The 16,749-nt window shown below is 49.3% G+C and overlaps 2 protein-coding genes across 4 annotated transcripts in view; one reads left to right on the top strand and one right to left on the bottom strand.

Moving 5' to 3' along the window:
* Nucleotides 1-6,707, top strand: part of MMP24 (matrix metallopeptidase 24) — a 44,140-nt gene extending 37,433 nt beyond the window's left edge. For all 3 annotated transcript variants that reach the window (XM_064391870.1, XM_064391871.1, XM_064391872.1), the window contains 4 exons: nucleotides 74-288; nucleotides 1,627-1,765; nucleotides 2,665-2,931; nucleotides 4,198-6,707. In XM_064391870.1, the coding sequence (XP_064247940.1) occupies nucleotides 74-288; nucleotides 1,627-1,765; nucleotides 2,665-2,931; nucleotides 4,198-4,535 (959 nt within the window). In that variant the 3' untranslated portion in view covers nucleotides 4,536-6,707. The remainder of the gene's footprint in view (nucleotides 1-73; nucleotides 289-1,626; nucleotides 1,766-2,664; nucleotides 2,932-4,197) is intronic.
* Nucleotides 6,708-9,006: 2,299 nt separating this feature from the next.
* Nucleotides 9,007-15,268, bottom strand: EIF6 (eukaryotic translation initiation factor 6). Its single transcript, XM_064391873.1, has 6 exons — nucleotides 14,882-15,268; nucleotides 14,723-14,808; nucleotides 13,856-14,031; nucleotides 12,427-12,603; nucleotides 11,684-11,865; nucleotides 9,007-10,568 (listed from the first exon to the last, which is right to left on the bottom strand). Exons 1-6 carry the CDS (start codon nucleotides 14,986-14,988, stop codon nucleotides 10,559-10,561), a joined length of 738 nt encoding a protein of 245 aa, XP_064247943.1. The 5' UTR covers nucleotides 14,989-15,268; the 3' UTR covers nucleotides 9,007-10,558.
* Nucleotides 15,269-16,749: the final 1,481 nt, after the last annotated feature.

The following is a 16,749-nucleotide window of genomic DNA, read 5'->3' as shown; positions in this document are numbered from 1 at the left end:
GGGAACCTTTTAAAGCTTACAGAAAAAAAACAAGCTTGTCCACTTTGCTAAATATATTATTTTTCACTTCTAGGTCCTCCTATAGAGCCCCTGGAGCCAACCAGGCCTTTACCCACTCTTCCTGTTCGCAGAATTCACTCCACTTCGGAAAGAAAACACGAGAGACACCCACGACCTCCCAGTCCTCCCCTGGGTGATAGGCCAGCTCTGCCTGGCTCCAAACCAAACATCTGTGATGGCAACTTTAACACTGTGGCTCTCTTTCGAGGAGAAATGTTTGTTTTCAAGGTACTGAGAATTCCCACTTACCCATAAGTCTTCCCTTCATTTTATTGCTGGAAAAGGTTGATAGAAGTATTTGGTAGTGAGATTTGAAATGTCTCTGAAGATAGCTCTGTTCCTCTGAGGGTGATGACTGAACAATATTGGAAGGAAGTGTGAGCAGATTGGTTCTGTAATATTTGAAAACAGTGCCTGATGGGATTTACAAAATTCCCGGGCATCCTGTGCTCCAAAATATGAACTGGGTGCATTGGCAGAGAATTCAGACACCACTGAGCCTGAGAGGAGCCACCTGTAAAGCCAGGAAACAATACCAGTACCATGGCTAACCATGGAGTCCTAGAGTGTGTTGGGTTGGGTTGGGTTGGGTTGGGTTGGGTTGGGTTGGGTTGGGTTGGGAGGGACCTTAAAAACCACCTTGTTCCACCCCCTGCCATGGACAGGGACACCTTCCAGTAGACCAAGCCCTGTCCAAGCTGGCTGGAAACACTTTCAGGGATGGGGCAGCCACAGCTTCTCTGGGAGCAGGCCTCATTGTCTCAGAGGTGACATGCACGGAACTGGGGCTCCAGGAGCACTCAGCCTACCTGGGGAGTTTGAGTCACACTTTCTTGTAAACTACAGCCCTTTGCTCAATAACCCATTAGAGTACCAACAGAATATGCACTTCCATGATCCCATTTCCAAAATACCAGCGGTTTTCCCTCTGCCCATTGGGTGTGAAGTGTGGAAAGGGACATATTAAAGGTTATTAAATGAATACACCACATCAGTTGCAGAAGATTCCTGAAATGAAATGAGTTGAAGGTTGGGATGGTATCTCAGAGAAGTGTCAAAGATTCTGTTCTGCTCATGCTCATCCCTGAGCATCCACTGCAGATCTAAGTAATGATCAAATATCTAAAGGGTTATTTCATACCTCCTTTGTGCCTTTAAATCTTGTGTGTTTCACACAGTCACCAGGTGATGTTCAGGCTGTCTGACTCTCCTGGGCTCCAAGAGCCAAGATCAACTGAACCAGGACAAGCATGGCACCTCAGTGACAAGACATGGAGAGGTCACAATGCTTACAGCTGTGGACTCGCTTCCCCCCTGCTCCTTTCCCCTCTCCTTCTTTCCACCCTTTTTCACCGCCCCATCAATCAACATCTCCCCCTTTGTGCTGCCATCCTTCCCACACTGGAGACAGTGTTGGGCTGGGTTGGAGCTGCCGCCTGAAGCAGGACTTGTGTCTGTAATGGTTGTGGGGCCTAGGCAAGGATTAGCAGTGCTGGATGCTGGACCCAGCCAGGTCTGACTGCAAGACAAGAGTACTGAGTCTCAAGAGGCTTCTGGTTTCCTCAGGATCGCTGGTTCTGGCGTCTGCGCAACAACCGGGTGCAGGAGGGGTACCCCATGCAGATTGAGCAGTTCTGGAAGGGCCTCCCTGCAAAGATCGACGCAGCCTACGAGCGCTCTGATGGCAAATTCGTTTTCTTCAAAGGTACAGTACAGTTCAGTACGAGCCAGCCACTCCTGCCTCAGCTCAGGCTGCTTTTTTGGCATGAAAATGGTGAAAACAGGTACGCTGCACCATTGCCCTTTTCCAAGGGGGCACTTGAAGCAGCCATTGATCCTTAAAATATGGTTCAGTGTGGGCTGGCCTTGCCAGGACAATCTCTGTATAGAGTCAATATCAATTAGGGGAAGTTGACTTTCTTGTGCTAACAAAAAACAGCTCCCATTTCCAGGGAGTACCAGTGCCCTGCTTATCTCCTTGAACATCTTTTGCCAGGGCACTGAGGCCTCTCCAGGTGCAGGGCACTCCCAAACCTGATTTCTGGACAATTGTCTCCTAAAGAGACAAAATGACCAACCTTGTCCTGGGGCCCACTTTAGCTCCTTGTATGGTGACAGTGCCTGAACAGGATCCTGTAACTTGAGAGCAAGTTGTGAGCAGGGAAGGGTGGCTGGAAAGCATGGACAGTACAAAACCACAGTACCTGGGCTTCTGGTTTTGTGTCTGCAGCTCCAGTACCTCAGCTTTCTAAAACTTGAGAGGCTCAGGGAAAGGCAGCAGAAATGTCTGAAAAGCTTGGGCTGATCAGCACCTCAGCCTGAGCAGAGGATGGCAGACAGGATGAGACAAGTCTGAAATCATGACTGGTATGGGAAGGTAAATGGGAAAGGGCTGTTCCACTGCTCTCCAAAACAAGAGCTGAGGGCAGCAGATGAAATGAGGTTTCAGATTCCAAATGAAGTGGAGGAGCAGCTTCTTCACACATTACAGTTAAGCCTGGAAGCCCTCAAGATGCTGCGGTTCAGTGCAGTTGGTTTAGGTTCATACCACTCAGACTCCTAACAGGCCAATCTGTTTGTTGTTGTGTCCCCACTCACCTCTAGGAGATAAGTACTGGGTTTTTAAGGAAGTGACGGCAGAGCCAGGCTACCCTCACAGCCTGGTGGAGCTGGGGAGCTGCCTGCCCCGGGAGGGCATCGACACGGCGCTGCGCTGGGAGCCCGTGGGCAAAACCTACTTCTTCAAAGGGGACAGGTACTGGAGGTACAACGAGGACAAGAGAGCAACGGACCCAGGCTACCCAAAGCCCATCACCGTGTGGAGAGGAATCCCTCAGGCTCCTCAGGGGGCTTTCATCAGCAAGGAAGGCTGTATGTGTCTGCAGTCATTGCACCTGTCAGATCGGGAAGAGCTGGTCTGGGCTGGGAGCCGGGCGGTTGAATGTGGAGTCTTTTGTGTATTCCCTGATCCAGGAATCAAGTCTCAGAAGCCCTGGGGTCACTTGGGCTTTGTGAGCAGCAGCAGTCTGAGATCCTTCCTGACCCTCATCCCAACCCACACCTCCTCAGCTGCTAAACCACATTGTGGCAATCCAGCTCTGTGGGAATGGGACTTTTTCTGTGCAATAGACCCTTCCCAACCTGGGCCCGGGTTCTGGGGGTGCTGGAACTTATATTTCCTCCTGATTCACCTGTAGTGAGCTCTGGCTCTGTGCTAAAGGCTCCAACCTGTCTGATGTTAGTAGTTAGCCTTGAAGCTATGCTCTGAGCAGGGGCTTGGAGCTCCAGAGGCTGTTTCCAACACATTTCTTTCTCTGATTTGAAAATTTCCTCCTCCTCCAGTTAGAGAAAGAGCCAACAGAAGGGGCTTGTGCCACTGAGGCTGTGTTCAGATTTGGAGCTGTGGTGTGAGAGGAGGGCTGTAGGGCTGGGCCAGGCTGGAGGGATGACAGTGAGAGCCAGCTAAGCTGGAGGACAGTGCAGAAGACCAACACTTTCACCACAGCTCCCTTCTCCTGTTCTCTTTTTTCCTAATAACTTGAGAGTCTTTAGAAAATGAGTCATCTGGGGAGAGGGAGGTGCTCCAAACAACATGTAGCATAAAGCATCACCTCTTATTAGCAGCAGGACAACACTGCTTCTTAACACAGGCCAAATCTTTGGGATTTTGTGGCAAAAGGACTCCTCTTACTCAGCATTTGCTCCCTCAGACTGAGTGAACAGAAATGGGGTGTTCTTCAAACACTGTCATACCCAGGCACATGCTGGCACCCTGCAGATGATGTTAACCACTTGGCAATGATGAGCACATATTTACTTAGTAAAAAATAACTCATTGCAGAACCTTCCTTTAAAGATAGTAGGGTTTTCTTTTTTAATTCCTAGCTTGTCTTGGCCAAGGGGAATGGTGTTCCATGGGCAATGTTGAACACACTAGCCAGGGTTATGGCTTCTCCTTTAAATCCCAGCTCCAAAACCACCTTCACTGTCCAATGGCTTAGGAATGTTCTGGATAAATGTGTTTTATTGACTTAGGTAGTGTCCGTCTTCAGGTTGTCCAGGCTCCCTTAATATCCTCCCACAAGCACAGCTCATTAGTAGGAAATAGTGAGAAATACTCTCTGTTTTGTCTCCTAGTTTACACCTACTTTTACAAAGGCAAGGAGTACTGGAAGTTCGATAACCAGAGGCTGAGTGTGGAGCCAGGCTACCCCAGGTCGATCCTGAAGGACTGGATGGGCTGTAACCAGAAGGAAGTGGAGCGGAGCAAGGACCGGCGCCTCCCGCACGACGACGTGGATATCATGGTGACAATAAATGACATGCCCAGCACTGTCAATGCCATCGCAGTGGTGATCCCCTGCATCCTGTCTCTGTGTATCCTTGTCCTGGTATACACAATCTTCCAGTTTAAAAACAAAGAGGTACAGCAAAATGTTGTGTACTACAAAAGACCTGTCCAGGAATGGGTATGACACAGCCTGCTGCACATTTCAACTCATTGAGCTGATGAGGACTATGGACACACACAAAAGAGAGGAAAAAAATGCATTGAAAAGCCTACCAAACAAAGCTACTTCAGTGACCTACAAGTTTTGGACACCCTGGGATGGAAATAAGCAGGAAAACTGGAAAAAATACAGGCAGGCAGCCTTGCAGTGTAGAGCCTCTTTCCTTTGTACTGCTTTGGTCACCTGCCAGTCACGGTGCCATCCTCCGGCTCGCTCTGCCAGCACCAGAGTCTTCGAGACAGGTTTCAACTGATCTGGGAAACTTCCTTCAGTTCCCTGCACCAGTGCTCCCTGTTAAACCCAGCATTCTCCAGTGTAGCTAAACCACCTCTGAACAGAACCATTTTTTTAATAGCTGTCTCATAAATGAATTAAGATCATGAAATCTATGAACAATTTCAGTGTCATAAGCAGAAGACATTCTGATGCTGAATCATTCTAAAAAATCTTCTTAGTTTATTAAAAAATCCAGGGATGTACCTGGATATGATTTTCCAATACCTGCTGGTCAGATGTTTTGTACATTCATAACTAATCAATGCTGCCACTCAGCACAGTGCACGAGGAACCACCAAGCACTCAAAGAGGTACCAGAGTGCGGAGCAGAAGCTCGAGAAGCGCCAAACCAGACACCTGGCAACATCAAGCCCTAACCTGGGACAATCTGAAGACAAAGTAATCGGGTCTTAAAAAAAAACCAAACAAACCAATCATGGTTTTTGTTTTGGGAGCCAGTCATGAAAGAAATATTGAAATGTCATGTAAGTTGGTTTAAGCTCCCGCCAGCAAGAACCCAGGAACCATTGGTTACCAAAATACGGGGAATGTGTATAGACAGACTGCACTCTGCCCGTGCAGACACTGGGGAAAGATGAGTTGTTGTTCCATGGCATGTGTAACTAGATTGTGGAATTTGTACGTTGGGTTTCAGGAGAATGGAAATGTTTGTTTGGAGTGAGGTCGTCATTATATTTTGCTGAAATAATCAAGGTTTGGTAAGACTTAGGCCTGTTTATAAAACTAAATCCAACCCCTGTAGATGTTACAAACATTGTATGCCTTCAGAATTTGGGGGTTTGTTTTGCCCACTTCTTCACAGGCAAATATTTGGCAAGGACCAAAGGAAGCATGCCACAGAGTAGAATGAGTTTACCATGTTTGACAGAGCCATAAAAATCAGGTAAAGGCAAGAAAAATACCTTAACTTTCAGCTAGTGACTTTCCACAGATCTCTTCCTACAACAGTAGCTTCTGCTTGTCCCTTTTACAGTTGTGAGTGGTTCAGGACATTGTGCCCTAGCCACAAACTTTTGATTTTCATGTTGATGCTGATATTTTTACCATGTTGAATAAGAGTAGAAGAGCCTTTTGCAGTGCAGTGTAATGGTGAAGTCCAGCACTGTACAGAAGTGCCATCCATGTCAGCACAGGAATTGCTTTGCCCGCTCACCATGGGGGACAGGTGATTAACCTAAACCCTCTGCCTATAACTGAATTTTATTGAGTGCAATGAAGTGCAATGCACAGAATGTCCACTTAGTATAGGAAAAGTACAGCTTTGTAATGTCAGCTCTGAAAAAAAAAAACCCCAAGGACAACAAACACGCTAAAAGTATTCCTAATTACAATGAGGAACAAAGCAGCAGAGAGATCGTTAGCATTCTGGATTGCTAATTAGTGCTCAAATATTGCTCTGGTGAAGCAGGATAGACACTTAGATTTGTCTGGTGAAGCCCGCTAGGACTGCATTAACATGTGGTCTCAAACTGTATTTTGTCCTTCATAACTGATTTCCATAGCCAAGCTGTTTATTGTGTTTAAACTATTACCAACATATTACAAAGTAAGTGAGAAGCTCGTAGATGCAAAACTTTGAACTGTAGTGACAAAACGTGCTAACGTCTTATGATGAGTGAAGGAGTGCGAAGGACCAAACGAAATCAGAGCTCCTGATCAGACACCCCCACGCTACTCCGCGTTGCTCTGTGTACCAGAGGTGTGGTGGGACTCACCACGGCCACCTGGCACCTCGGTCTCATCTGTACGCTGCCATCTCGCCGGGACTGCGACAGCCCAAACCTTTGAGCAACTTCCAACAGCCATCATTAAAAAAAAAATTATAAAAAAATTTACAACGGAGAGCAATGTCTGGGTTGTTTGTATCTTCTTTGTATTTTCTCCCCCTTGCCCCAAAGTTAGGGTTTTGACCTGCCCAAGGAACAAGCTGATTAGGCAGTGCAGTGTCTGGGCTGGCAGGAGGCTGAGCCCTGTGCCCGGGGTGGCTGCAGCAAGGTGAGCTGCTGCCCTGGGCTGCCAAAACCCAGCCTCAGCTGCTGCTCCAAGAGCCACAGAAATACCCCGGGGCCTTCTCTACCTGCTCGATGTCTGGCTCCAGGGAAGGTGTTACATATGGGAGTTTCCAGTGGGTGAGGTGTTCAGGGCGTGAGAACAGCCCTCTGCAGCCACAGGGGGCTGCAGGAGGGGAGGCAGCTTTCCTCCAGCACAATCCCATTCATTATCACCTCTCTTTTGCTAAGATCAGCCCATGGGCAGTCCTGGGGTAACTTGGATCTGGGCACAAACATGTTTTTTTTGTGTAAGGGACAGTTTCCACCCCTGAGCTCTTTGCTGGGATCCTGTGCTGTGCTACAGAAGCACTGGACTCACTGCCCATCAGCCTGGCCAAAGCTCTCTGTGGGCAGGGGCTGCGTTCCAGCTCCTGTCCAGAAATGCAGGACACATTGTTCCCACACAGGAGCAGGGATCAGCAGTGTAATTCAACTCTTAACAAGCAAAAGGCTGTTGTGTGTTCCTGTGATACTCTCTGCAGTATGGGGATTTGGACAGCTCAGGGACCTTGGAACACCCTGGACAAGCTGCCAGCCACACTCACGATACTGCACTCAATCTTTTTTTTTTTTTTTTTCCAGTTTTTGACTACCTTGATTAACTTCATCACCACTCAGGCTCATTGTCACAGGAAATTTAGACATTTGCTGGGATACATGATCACTACATTCACAAAAGTTGGTCCTCCTCTAAAATAGATTAATTCTTCCTAATTTATAAAGAGTCATTAAACCTCAAGATCTCCACTTATACCATGAGGACTCAGAGGTTTAGAAACCTCTGTAAAGGATCCTGGCAAGTTTTTGACCATCAAAGCACACACCCGAAGACCTTCCCACTGAACCCAGTTATGAGACTTTAATTTCTCCTTCCTGTCACATTCACCCCAGGGCTAGATTCCAGCCCTTCTAATAGTATCACCTGTTTGTCCAGCACTCCTTTAGTTCCTCTGATCATTCCTGCAACCCTTCCCAGAAACTGAAGTCACATGTTGCCTTTGACTGCCTGATGGCAAAGGTGCCAGGTGGCTTTAGTCATGCTATGTAACCCACACCTTTGTAGCTCAGCAATTTAAGAATCCCAAGGACCCATAGGAACCCAGCTCTGGGAACATACAATTTGATTTTATTGACTATTCCTTAACATCTCTTGGCATCATCAGCACACTTGCTCGCTGCCTTGGAGGTGAAAGCACATGGAAAAGGGGCAGTCAGGGGCTGCACTGTGCTTGTGTCCCAGGCTGTCATGCCAAGGGCCTGTCACCTGGAATCCTGCCATTCTGGAAGCCTTCACCTGTGCTCTCATTTCACCCTTGCTGTGACACAGTGCTGCACTCAGCCTCCTCCTCAGCACCCTGCTCCTGCCAGCTGGCACTGCAGGGCAGATCTCAGGGCAAGCAATGGGCAGCAGTATGAGAATCTCACCCTTCCTTTCCCCAGCCTCTTTTGGAGTTAGAGACCCAAAATTCAATGTAGATGAGCATTACCCTAAAATATCTATTTGCAGAAACACTTGGCAACCACTGGGCAACACTTGCATCTCATCTACACGTAGAGCTCAGGATAAAGATGCATCATGGATTTCCAGCAAATGCTGCTTTGGGAAGTTTGGGCTTCATTTTCCTAATTAGCTCCAGACATTGTTTGCTTTCTTGACCATTACTGAAGCCAGAGCACATCTGTTCCAATATGGACCTTCAGTCAGGAATGTGCTCTTGCACTGCTCAGTTCACCACTGCTGGGTGAAATTTGGATTCTTAACCACAACATGCTTCAGTTCACACTCGACTGAGTTTCCCTTTCCATCCAGTCCTCATCCTCACTAGTCTGAGTGTGTCAGTATGGCCAAAATTCCCTGCCCTAATCCACTGACTTTCCTAAACCAGACAAGAGAGCTTCACTCATTCCATGGGATCACTCACCCAAGGTCCCCAAATGCCTTTGGCATAAAATCCTGCCAAATGCCTTTTGAAAATAAAACAGTACAAGAGACCTTCTCCCTATCCCTGTAGACTCTTTTAAAGAGCTGCACAGGTCTTCTGGGACACAACCTGCCATTGAAACACCACATTTATCCTCTCATGATCTATGTTTCGAAATCCATTCTTTATTATAGTTTGTTTTCCTTGTACACAGGTCCATCTCACTAGCTCAGGATACCCACAGACCCACATTTATAGCAGGTATCACATTTGTTCCACCCAAGAGCTGAGCCCTGTGAGGTGGCCAAAGGAAGCAGCTTCTCACTCTAAATACTGAGACAGGCTGAGAGGAGACCTGGAGTCAGGGCCAAGACAGGTGGTACATATTAAAGGGTTGATATCTGATCACAGATGATTGTGGCAATCTTTATTTTGAAGGAGCAAACTTTTATCAGCCAAATCTTACAAAGCCTTCCATGAACATCCAGACAGTAAAACAAAAATGGGAATTTACTCTGTTTTCTACAAAGCCCAAAGCACCTGGGCTGAAAAGAGCTCTGCCCATACAGCCTACAGGTTATTATTCCCCAAGAGAACTCAGCTGAGAGCAAGGCAGCTGTGTGGAGACAAGTGAGAGCTTCCTCTTGCCCTAAAGATGGGAAATGGAGGCACTTCTTTGCCTTCAGTGCACCCTTAATGGGCAAGCAGGAAAGCAACTGAAATGAGATACCACTGATCAACAGCTGTGTAGAAAAAAATTACAATCTTCTGCCTGAAAGCAGCACCTACAGCTGCTTTATCTGGCACAGGCAGAGGTCTTCATGAGGAAGCTCCCAAATCTATAGCCTTTGACTGACTGACTGCTCAGAACCATGCTATTTAACCTTTGTCTTCAAGGTAACTCCAGATATGGTGGTCCAAATCTACTGGGATTTACTGTTTTTTTAAGAGTTTCCCATTGTAGGAGGCAAACTCCTGCAGGACAAATTAAGCCCACTGGCAAGTGTGCCTTTTGGGCCCTCTCCTGCAGTGCCTTAGAAGCAGCACAGGTGACACCAGGCCAAACATTGGTCCAGGGACACCCACACTGTTACTGTTAAAAGCCCTTGAATTGACACTGAAAAACTCCAGTTTTTATCCACGCTGATTGCTTCAGAATCACCATCCCATAGGAACAGCTGCAAGTCAGGGCAAAAGAGCAGATAATGATTTTTGAATTATTTTGTGGCAAGTAAACTACTGTATTTTTGGTACTGGACATACAAAGGGGGCTTACATGTACCCAGAGCAGAAACACCACTCAAGCTGGAGTGTGGAAAGAGAGGGCAGCACATGTAATGCCAAAACAAACTCTGTGCAGCAGGACACTGGTGCAAGACTTAAGGCAAAATAATCTCTAGTGATCAACATCCAAGAGCCACAAGAGTACAATATTGTAGGGTAATTTGAGGGGCTCAGTTGGCATCACAGAACCAGAAAGCAGAGCTGAAGAACTGAGGAAAGGGATAGAGAACATTCCTTATTTGTATCTTATGCATGTTATTTGTCAGTTTTTATGGTAACAGTTTACAAAATATGACAAAAATTTGGTTTTGTAGCCTCTCCTTTGGGCCAGGTCTGCAGAAACATCATCAGAAGGTCTGGATATCTGTGATCCAAAGTGCAGCTCAACACTTCACTCCTTAGGAGCTTTCTGGGAAGTAGGAACCAACACTGCTCATGTCAGGCTAAAAGACAAAACAGAAAGAAGGTTTAGTTGTTCCAGAATGCAGAAGGCATTTCTAAGTACCAGCCTCAGTCAGTTCTCACCTTCCCACTACAAAGACCCAGAAGAAATTTCCTTTCCTAGGAAAGGACCTATGAAAAAAGGGAAGCAAGATGTGACTGCTAACAGCCAGCCACAGGATCAGACCTCTCAGGCTGGCAAAGGCAAACTGCACACTTAGCCTGGCCCAGGTAATGATCTACAGCTCAGAGCAGGTTTAATTACAGCTCTGATATGCTCAGAGACATCAAGAATTTGCACTCAAACTGTAAAAGGGAAAGGAATAATTTAAAGGGTTTTCCACTGAAGGAACTCCTTATGCCATGAACAATTCCTAGATTGTGGCTGAGAACTCAGCAACCCAAGTTACAATGCTCAGGAAGTTCAGGAACACACTTTCAGCACCACATCAGTGGTGCTCAGGGTTGTAACTCAAGGCCCAAATTCAGTTCCCAGAGGACATTCATCTGTGCTTATGCCTAAATGTAAAAACATTTGCTTATGAAAAACATTTACATACATTAATGAATGGGAAAGGTCCCATATCATTATCACTCCAGACAGAAAACAACACCTGCCTGATATTAAAAAGCAACTTGGACAAAGCCTTTAACAAAAAGGCTTAAAAAAAAAATCAAGTTAGCAATTTTAAATATAAGACGTTTATGGCAGCAGCAGCTGACAAGTTCTGCAGTCTTTCTGGTTACACCAAGCATTTGAAATAACAGTTGAGTAATTACAGTGATCAAATGCAAAGAAGACAAGTAAAGTCACTGGTATTTTAACTTTTAAAGCAAGATTTGTTTAAAAAAAAACATTATGCCATAGCTAAGCACTGAACAGTTAGGAAAGAAAATGTGCCAGCTGAAACAGATGTTAGTTCTCACAGAAAGGATTCTCATTGCAACAGAATATTCCATAACCCAATGAGTAATTGCTATCATTAACCAACAAAAGGGGAGAGGAAGCGAACAAATTATAATTAAAGCAGACAGATCAACTGTGAAACCAGCTGCTTTTATAACAAAATCTCGCCTGTTCTGATCACGACTCTGCCCAGAGGTGGATCCTCCCTACCTGTCAATGAGGGAATCCCTCATGTTGGTGGCGATGGTGCTTGGCTGGGCCTCGTTGAGCCTGAAGATGCTCTCGATGACGGAGAGCTCGGTGCTGGTGGTGTCCAGCCCGCAGAAGGCGCACCAGTCGTTGACCACCATCCCCGCGGCGATCACCTCGCTGCCGCGGTTCACCGTCCCCGCCTGCCGGACACAGCGGCCGTCAGCAGGGGCTGCCGCAGCTCCCCACGCTGCCCTGGCCCAGCTCTTTGCTGGGGGCTCAGCTCACCCCGCTGCAGGGAGCAGCTCTGCCGCCAGCAAAGTTCTGAAGGTGCCAGATAAACGATTAATGAACAGGCTTGACTCTCTGGTGGGAAACTGGTGTGGCATTCAGTGACAGAGGATCCAATGAGCGGGAAGGACAACAGCATTCACACAGCCAGCTGAGCAGGCACAGGAGTTTCTTACTTAATCTTTATAAACACTGGTTTCAGCCAAACCACAAACAGCCTCACATTCGGTATCTGCACAATGTGCACAATCCCAGCAGAGCAACATTTCAGAAGGCAGCTAAAAGCACTGAGCAGCTTATTCATACTCAGGAAGGACAGGAAACTGTCTGGAAGACTTGGTTCAAGTCTTCTCCTCACCTCCCACTCAAAATCACTTCACAGAAAAACAGTATCTGGGAGCCCTTGAGCTAGAGAAACATTGCACCTGAGCTGGGAGAGAATGGGAGGATCAAACACTCCACAAATGCCTTACCACGAGTGGGACCTGCAGCAAAGAGGACAGCTCATCCTGGTCATCGATTGAAGTCTTGGGGTGCACGATTCCTCCTTGGTTACTAAAAACACAGTAACTTCCAACCAGCACCTGGTCTGCTACTGTTTGTCTGAACACCTCCACCTTCAGCACATCTGCCAGGATCTCTTCTGTCTCCTGCAAATGGAAGGAGGATAAAGCCTTCAGTCAAACAGTATTGTGGAGTGGGAAGTCAAGCTATTCCTGCACACAGCCCTCAGCTGGGAGCCTCCCACACTGCACAGCCCACTGCAACCCAGCCACAACACACACAGCCAAGCTCCACACTCCACACATTCCCAGTTCCCTGTGTCACTATAAACACAACCTCGTGCCTTTGCTGAGGAATGCCCAAATTCCCTCTCTCTATTGGCAGCACATCACTTGTACCAATTCTCAGCAAACCAGTCCTCTTTGCTCCCAAACCACTGGGACAAAATGGTGTTATGCTTCTCATAACTCTAACAACTTCCTTCCTCTTCAGATTTCACTGTGAATTATTTTGATTTCTCTCTCTCTCTCTGGCCATCTTTATTTTTCACACTTTTTGAAAACATAGCACAAAACCTTCTCCCATCTCCTCATTTTTCCCTTTGCACTCCTGTCACTAAGTCCCACTCCTTCATCACCTTTAGCACAAGCTGGAAGCAAACACTGTCAGGATCTGCAGCCACACAACACATCTCTCTCAATGCTGTTAAGGTATCTGTTCTCAGACCTAAAATAGGAGTGACGTTGTCTCCTCTGCCCTTATTTTAAACACTCATACAAGAGTTTAGTATGTTCTCATACAAGAACCTTCTATTTTTCTTTCAGACCCCTGTAATGATGCACATCCATGGTCTCTTTCAACTATGACGTGCTCTGGCTCACTCAGCTGTAGCTTGTAACTCCTCCTATGGTTCTCACTGCACTCCTCATTAGACCCCTGCACACTCTAATTCACCCAGTTTTATACAGCCAAAGAAAACTGCACCCAATGATCGCTGATTTACAGAATGCTTTTGGCTGGAGGGACCTCAAAACTCTTCCCATTCCACCCCCTGCCAGGGGCAGGGACACCTTCCACCACACCAGGCTGCTCCAAGCCCTGTCCAACCTGGCCTTGGACATTTCCAGGGATGGGGGCTGGAGCTTCTCTGGGCAACCTGTGCCAGGGCCTCACCACCCTGCTGGGGAAGAATTTCTTCCCAACATCCCATCTAGCCCTGCCCTGTGTCAGCGGGGAGCTGCTCCCCCTTGTCCTGTCCATGACACACAGGACCCCCCATCCCTCCCTTCTCCAAAGCACGTTCACCGCCGTGCGCCGCAGGGAACAATTCCAGCCTCAAACACTGGCCAGCATTCCCCAGCCCCACTGTGAACACAGAAAAGCCCCAGAGGCCTGTACCCTGTCCAGATCCGGGTGGACCAGAGCCACGTAGTCGTTGCAGGTGGTGACGTTGCCCAGGGCCGAGAGCCGCTCCTCCACGCGCTGGATGCGCACCGAGTCCGGCAGGCTGTTCCGGATGTGCTGCAGCTCCTGGTCTGTCGTGCTGCTCGGCACCAGCAGCCCGTGCCTGTTCCCTACCACCGCAAAAGGAGACACAGTGAGTGAAAATCATGTTCCCACAGGGCGTGCTAGCAGCACTTCCCTGCTGTTCGCACCCGGCTTGAGCTGCTCCTGTGCATTTCTTCCGAGCCCAGAATTCAGCCCAGGAGGTGTAAAAACAACCAGCGCCTCAGGGAATGAAACCTGGCTGAAGCAGAGCGTGGCTGAATGGCACCCCCTTCTCTTCCAACAGGACAAAAGGAGGCTCTCAGTGAGACACTGAACAAGGAACTCTCCGTGCAGATGCCATTGGCTCTACAAAAGGCCTGGTACTACTGTTGGTGTGACTGTGGCAGCACGACCGAATGGTTAAAGAAAAAATAAGCAAGAACTGGTCTGACCTAACAGGGTCTCACCAGGCAGAAGCACGTGAAAGGCTTTTCCCTGATTTTCACATCCGGTAATGCCTCCCCCTCCCTGGGCACCGAGGAGCAGCCGAGCTCCCCTGGCCCCGAGAGCCAACACTTCCCCACCCCGGCTCCGGGCGAGTCTCTGTTTCCCTACGTCCTTCACAGAAACAGCCAGGTTGGAACAGACTTTTGAGATCATCCTTCCTCCTCCCCACGCACTCGAGGCACTAAAACAACCCTCGGAGGCGAGGGGCGCTGCCCCACGGGCTCCGACCCGCGACCTTTCCCGAGCCCCGGGGCTCCCCCGCTCACGTACCCACACACATCCTGCCGATGATGCGGCAGCCGGCGATGGAGGCGTGAACCACCGGGATGGTGCCGAAGAGCTCCCCCTCGAACACGCTGCAAGGAGAAAGCGCCGCGTCAGGAACCCGCGGGGCCGCGGGCCGGGCCGGGCCGGGCCGGGCCCCCTCACCTGTAGAAGTTCTCGGAGCCGCCGATGGCCACGAGGCAATAGGCGTTGGTGAGCTTGGCGAAGCAGCCCAGCTCGTTGTTGTTCTCGAAGCTGGCGCGGACCGCCATGGCAGGAGCGGGAATGCGAGCGGGGCCGGGAATGGGAACGGGAATGGAGCGGGAACGGGACTAAGACGGGGGCCAAGAACGGGAATGGGAACGGAGCTGCGGCCGGGAAGGAAGCTGGAACGGGACCAAGATTGGGCCGAGAACGGGAACTGGGCGGGAGCGGGGCCGGAGCCCGGGCCGGGCAGGAGCTGAAGTGGGAACGGGAACAGGAACGGGAATGGGAACAGGAACGGGCCGCGGCGGCTCCGAGCGCCTCCGCCGGAACCACGAGGCGCCGCCGCTTCCGCTTCCGGCAGGGCGCACGCGGGCAGAGCGGCTCCGGCCGCCCTTATTGGGGACGGCGCCCCCAAGCGGCCGGGAGGTCCCAGGGCGCGCCGCCATGAGGGGGAGCGGGGGCGGGACCGGCCCCGGAGCCGCTGAGGGACCGGGACGGCCCAGGAGGGACCGGCCCGCGGCCACAGCACCGCCCCGCGGCCACAGCACCGCCCCACGCACCGCTCGCCAGCCCGGGCCCCGCTACGGCCCTGGGGCACACAACCCGTGCCCGTGTGCCCGCATCCCAGCTGGGGCTGAGCCGGCCCGTGTGTGCCCACAGCCTGGAGAGCCGCCACGGCATCGCCGTCCTTGTCCCTGGTGTCTCTTATGAATAAAAATGTATCTATTTTTTTTTTACGTTGCAGAGTTAAAAACAAGTCAGACCAGTTGCTGTAAGTTAGTTTCACTGCCAAAGAAGAGTTCTTCAATTACCTGTTAATGGCCGGTGATTAACCATTGTCCCCCTGATGCTGGCCGCTTGCCAGGGAGGGACACCAGGACAGACCCTCCAGGTGAAGAGAATAGCAGTGACATCAGAGCCAGTATGCAGATGAGAAATGCATTGCGCCCCGAATTTTTACAGTTTTTCCCAGGAAAACCCCTAAAATTACGAGCCAACAAGTGACCTAAGTGATGTCTAAGGATGGGAGCGTAGTCCAGTGACTGCTTGGATCCATTTTGCTTCTCACCCTAACCTGAAAAGATGTTGACTAGAGAGACGACCTGAGGTGTTGGACCAAAAAGACAGAATCTCCTAATCTCTCGTGAGGATGGAATCCCCAGCTCTGCCTGCAGATCTGCGGACAAAGCCGCATCACCCTCCTCCTCCGTGCCACTCCTGGGAGCAATGGCGGCGTAGGCGCGACCCGTCGATTTCTCCCCACCTGAGCTGATTCTTTTCAATAAAGGTATTAAAAAGGAGAAAGATCTCCTGCCCATTGATTTCAGTGTCCATCGCTGTCCCTGTGCCGGTGCCAGGTGTGCTGTGGTTGGCTCTGTCCCTGTGCCAGCTGTGCCACGGCTGTCCCTGGCCACTGTGGGCCACCCCATCCGTGTACAGCCCCGGGCCGTGCCCTGGTGCTCCCCAGGTGCTGGCACTGCCCCTGTCCCAACAGGAGCCATGCTGGGCCCCCCTCCATGCTGACACCTGAGTGTAGGACAGCACAGTGTGAAATACAAAGCTGTGTTTCGTGTCAGGTACATACAGGCAACCTGTGTATCTGTGATTGTGATATGTGTGGAAACTGACCATGGGACAGTTATAAAGACAATTCTAATAAATAACTGAGGAAGTAAAGCATGGAAGAAGGCCTTTGAACCTATCCTTTGTTCGCAATTACCCTTTGTAAGTCTTTGGTTGATTTAGGAGCATTCAAATTAAAGCTTTAAGGATGTTGCTGTTTGACAGAACTTTCTGCTTCTAACTAAAAAGAGTTTTGCAATAAT

The sequence above is a fragment of the Passer domesticus genome, chromosome 16 (assembly GCF_036417665.1).
Source record: "Passer domesticus isolate bPasDom1 chromosome 16, bPasDom1.hap1, whole genome shotgun sequence".
Lineage (NCBI taxonomy): Eukaryota > Metazoa > Chordata > Aves > Passeriformes > Passeridae > Passer > Passer domesticus.
The sequence above is the reverse complement of the archived record's forward strand: the minus strand, read 5'-3'. Positions and strand labels throughout refer to the sequence as shown.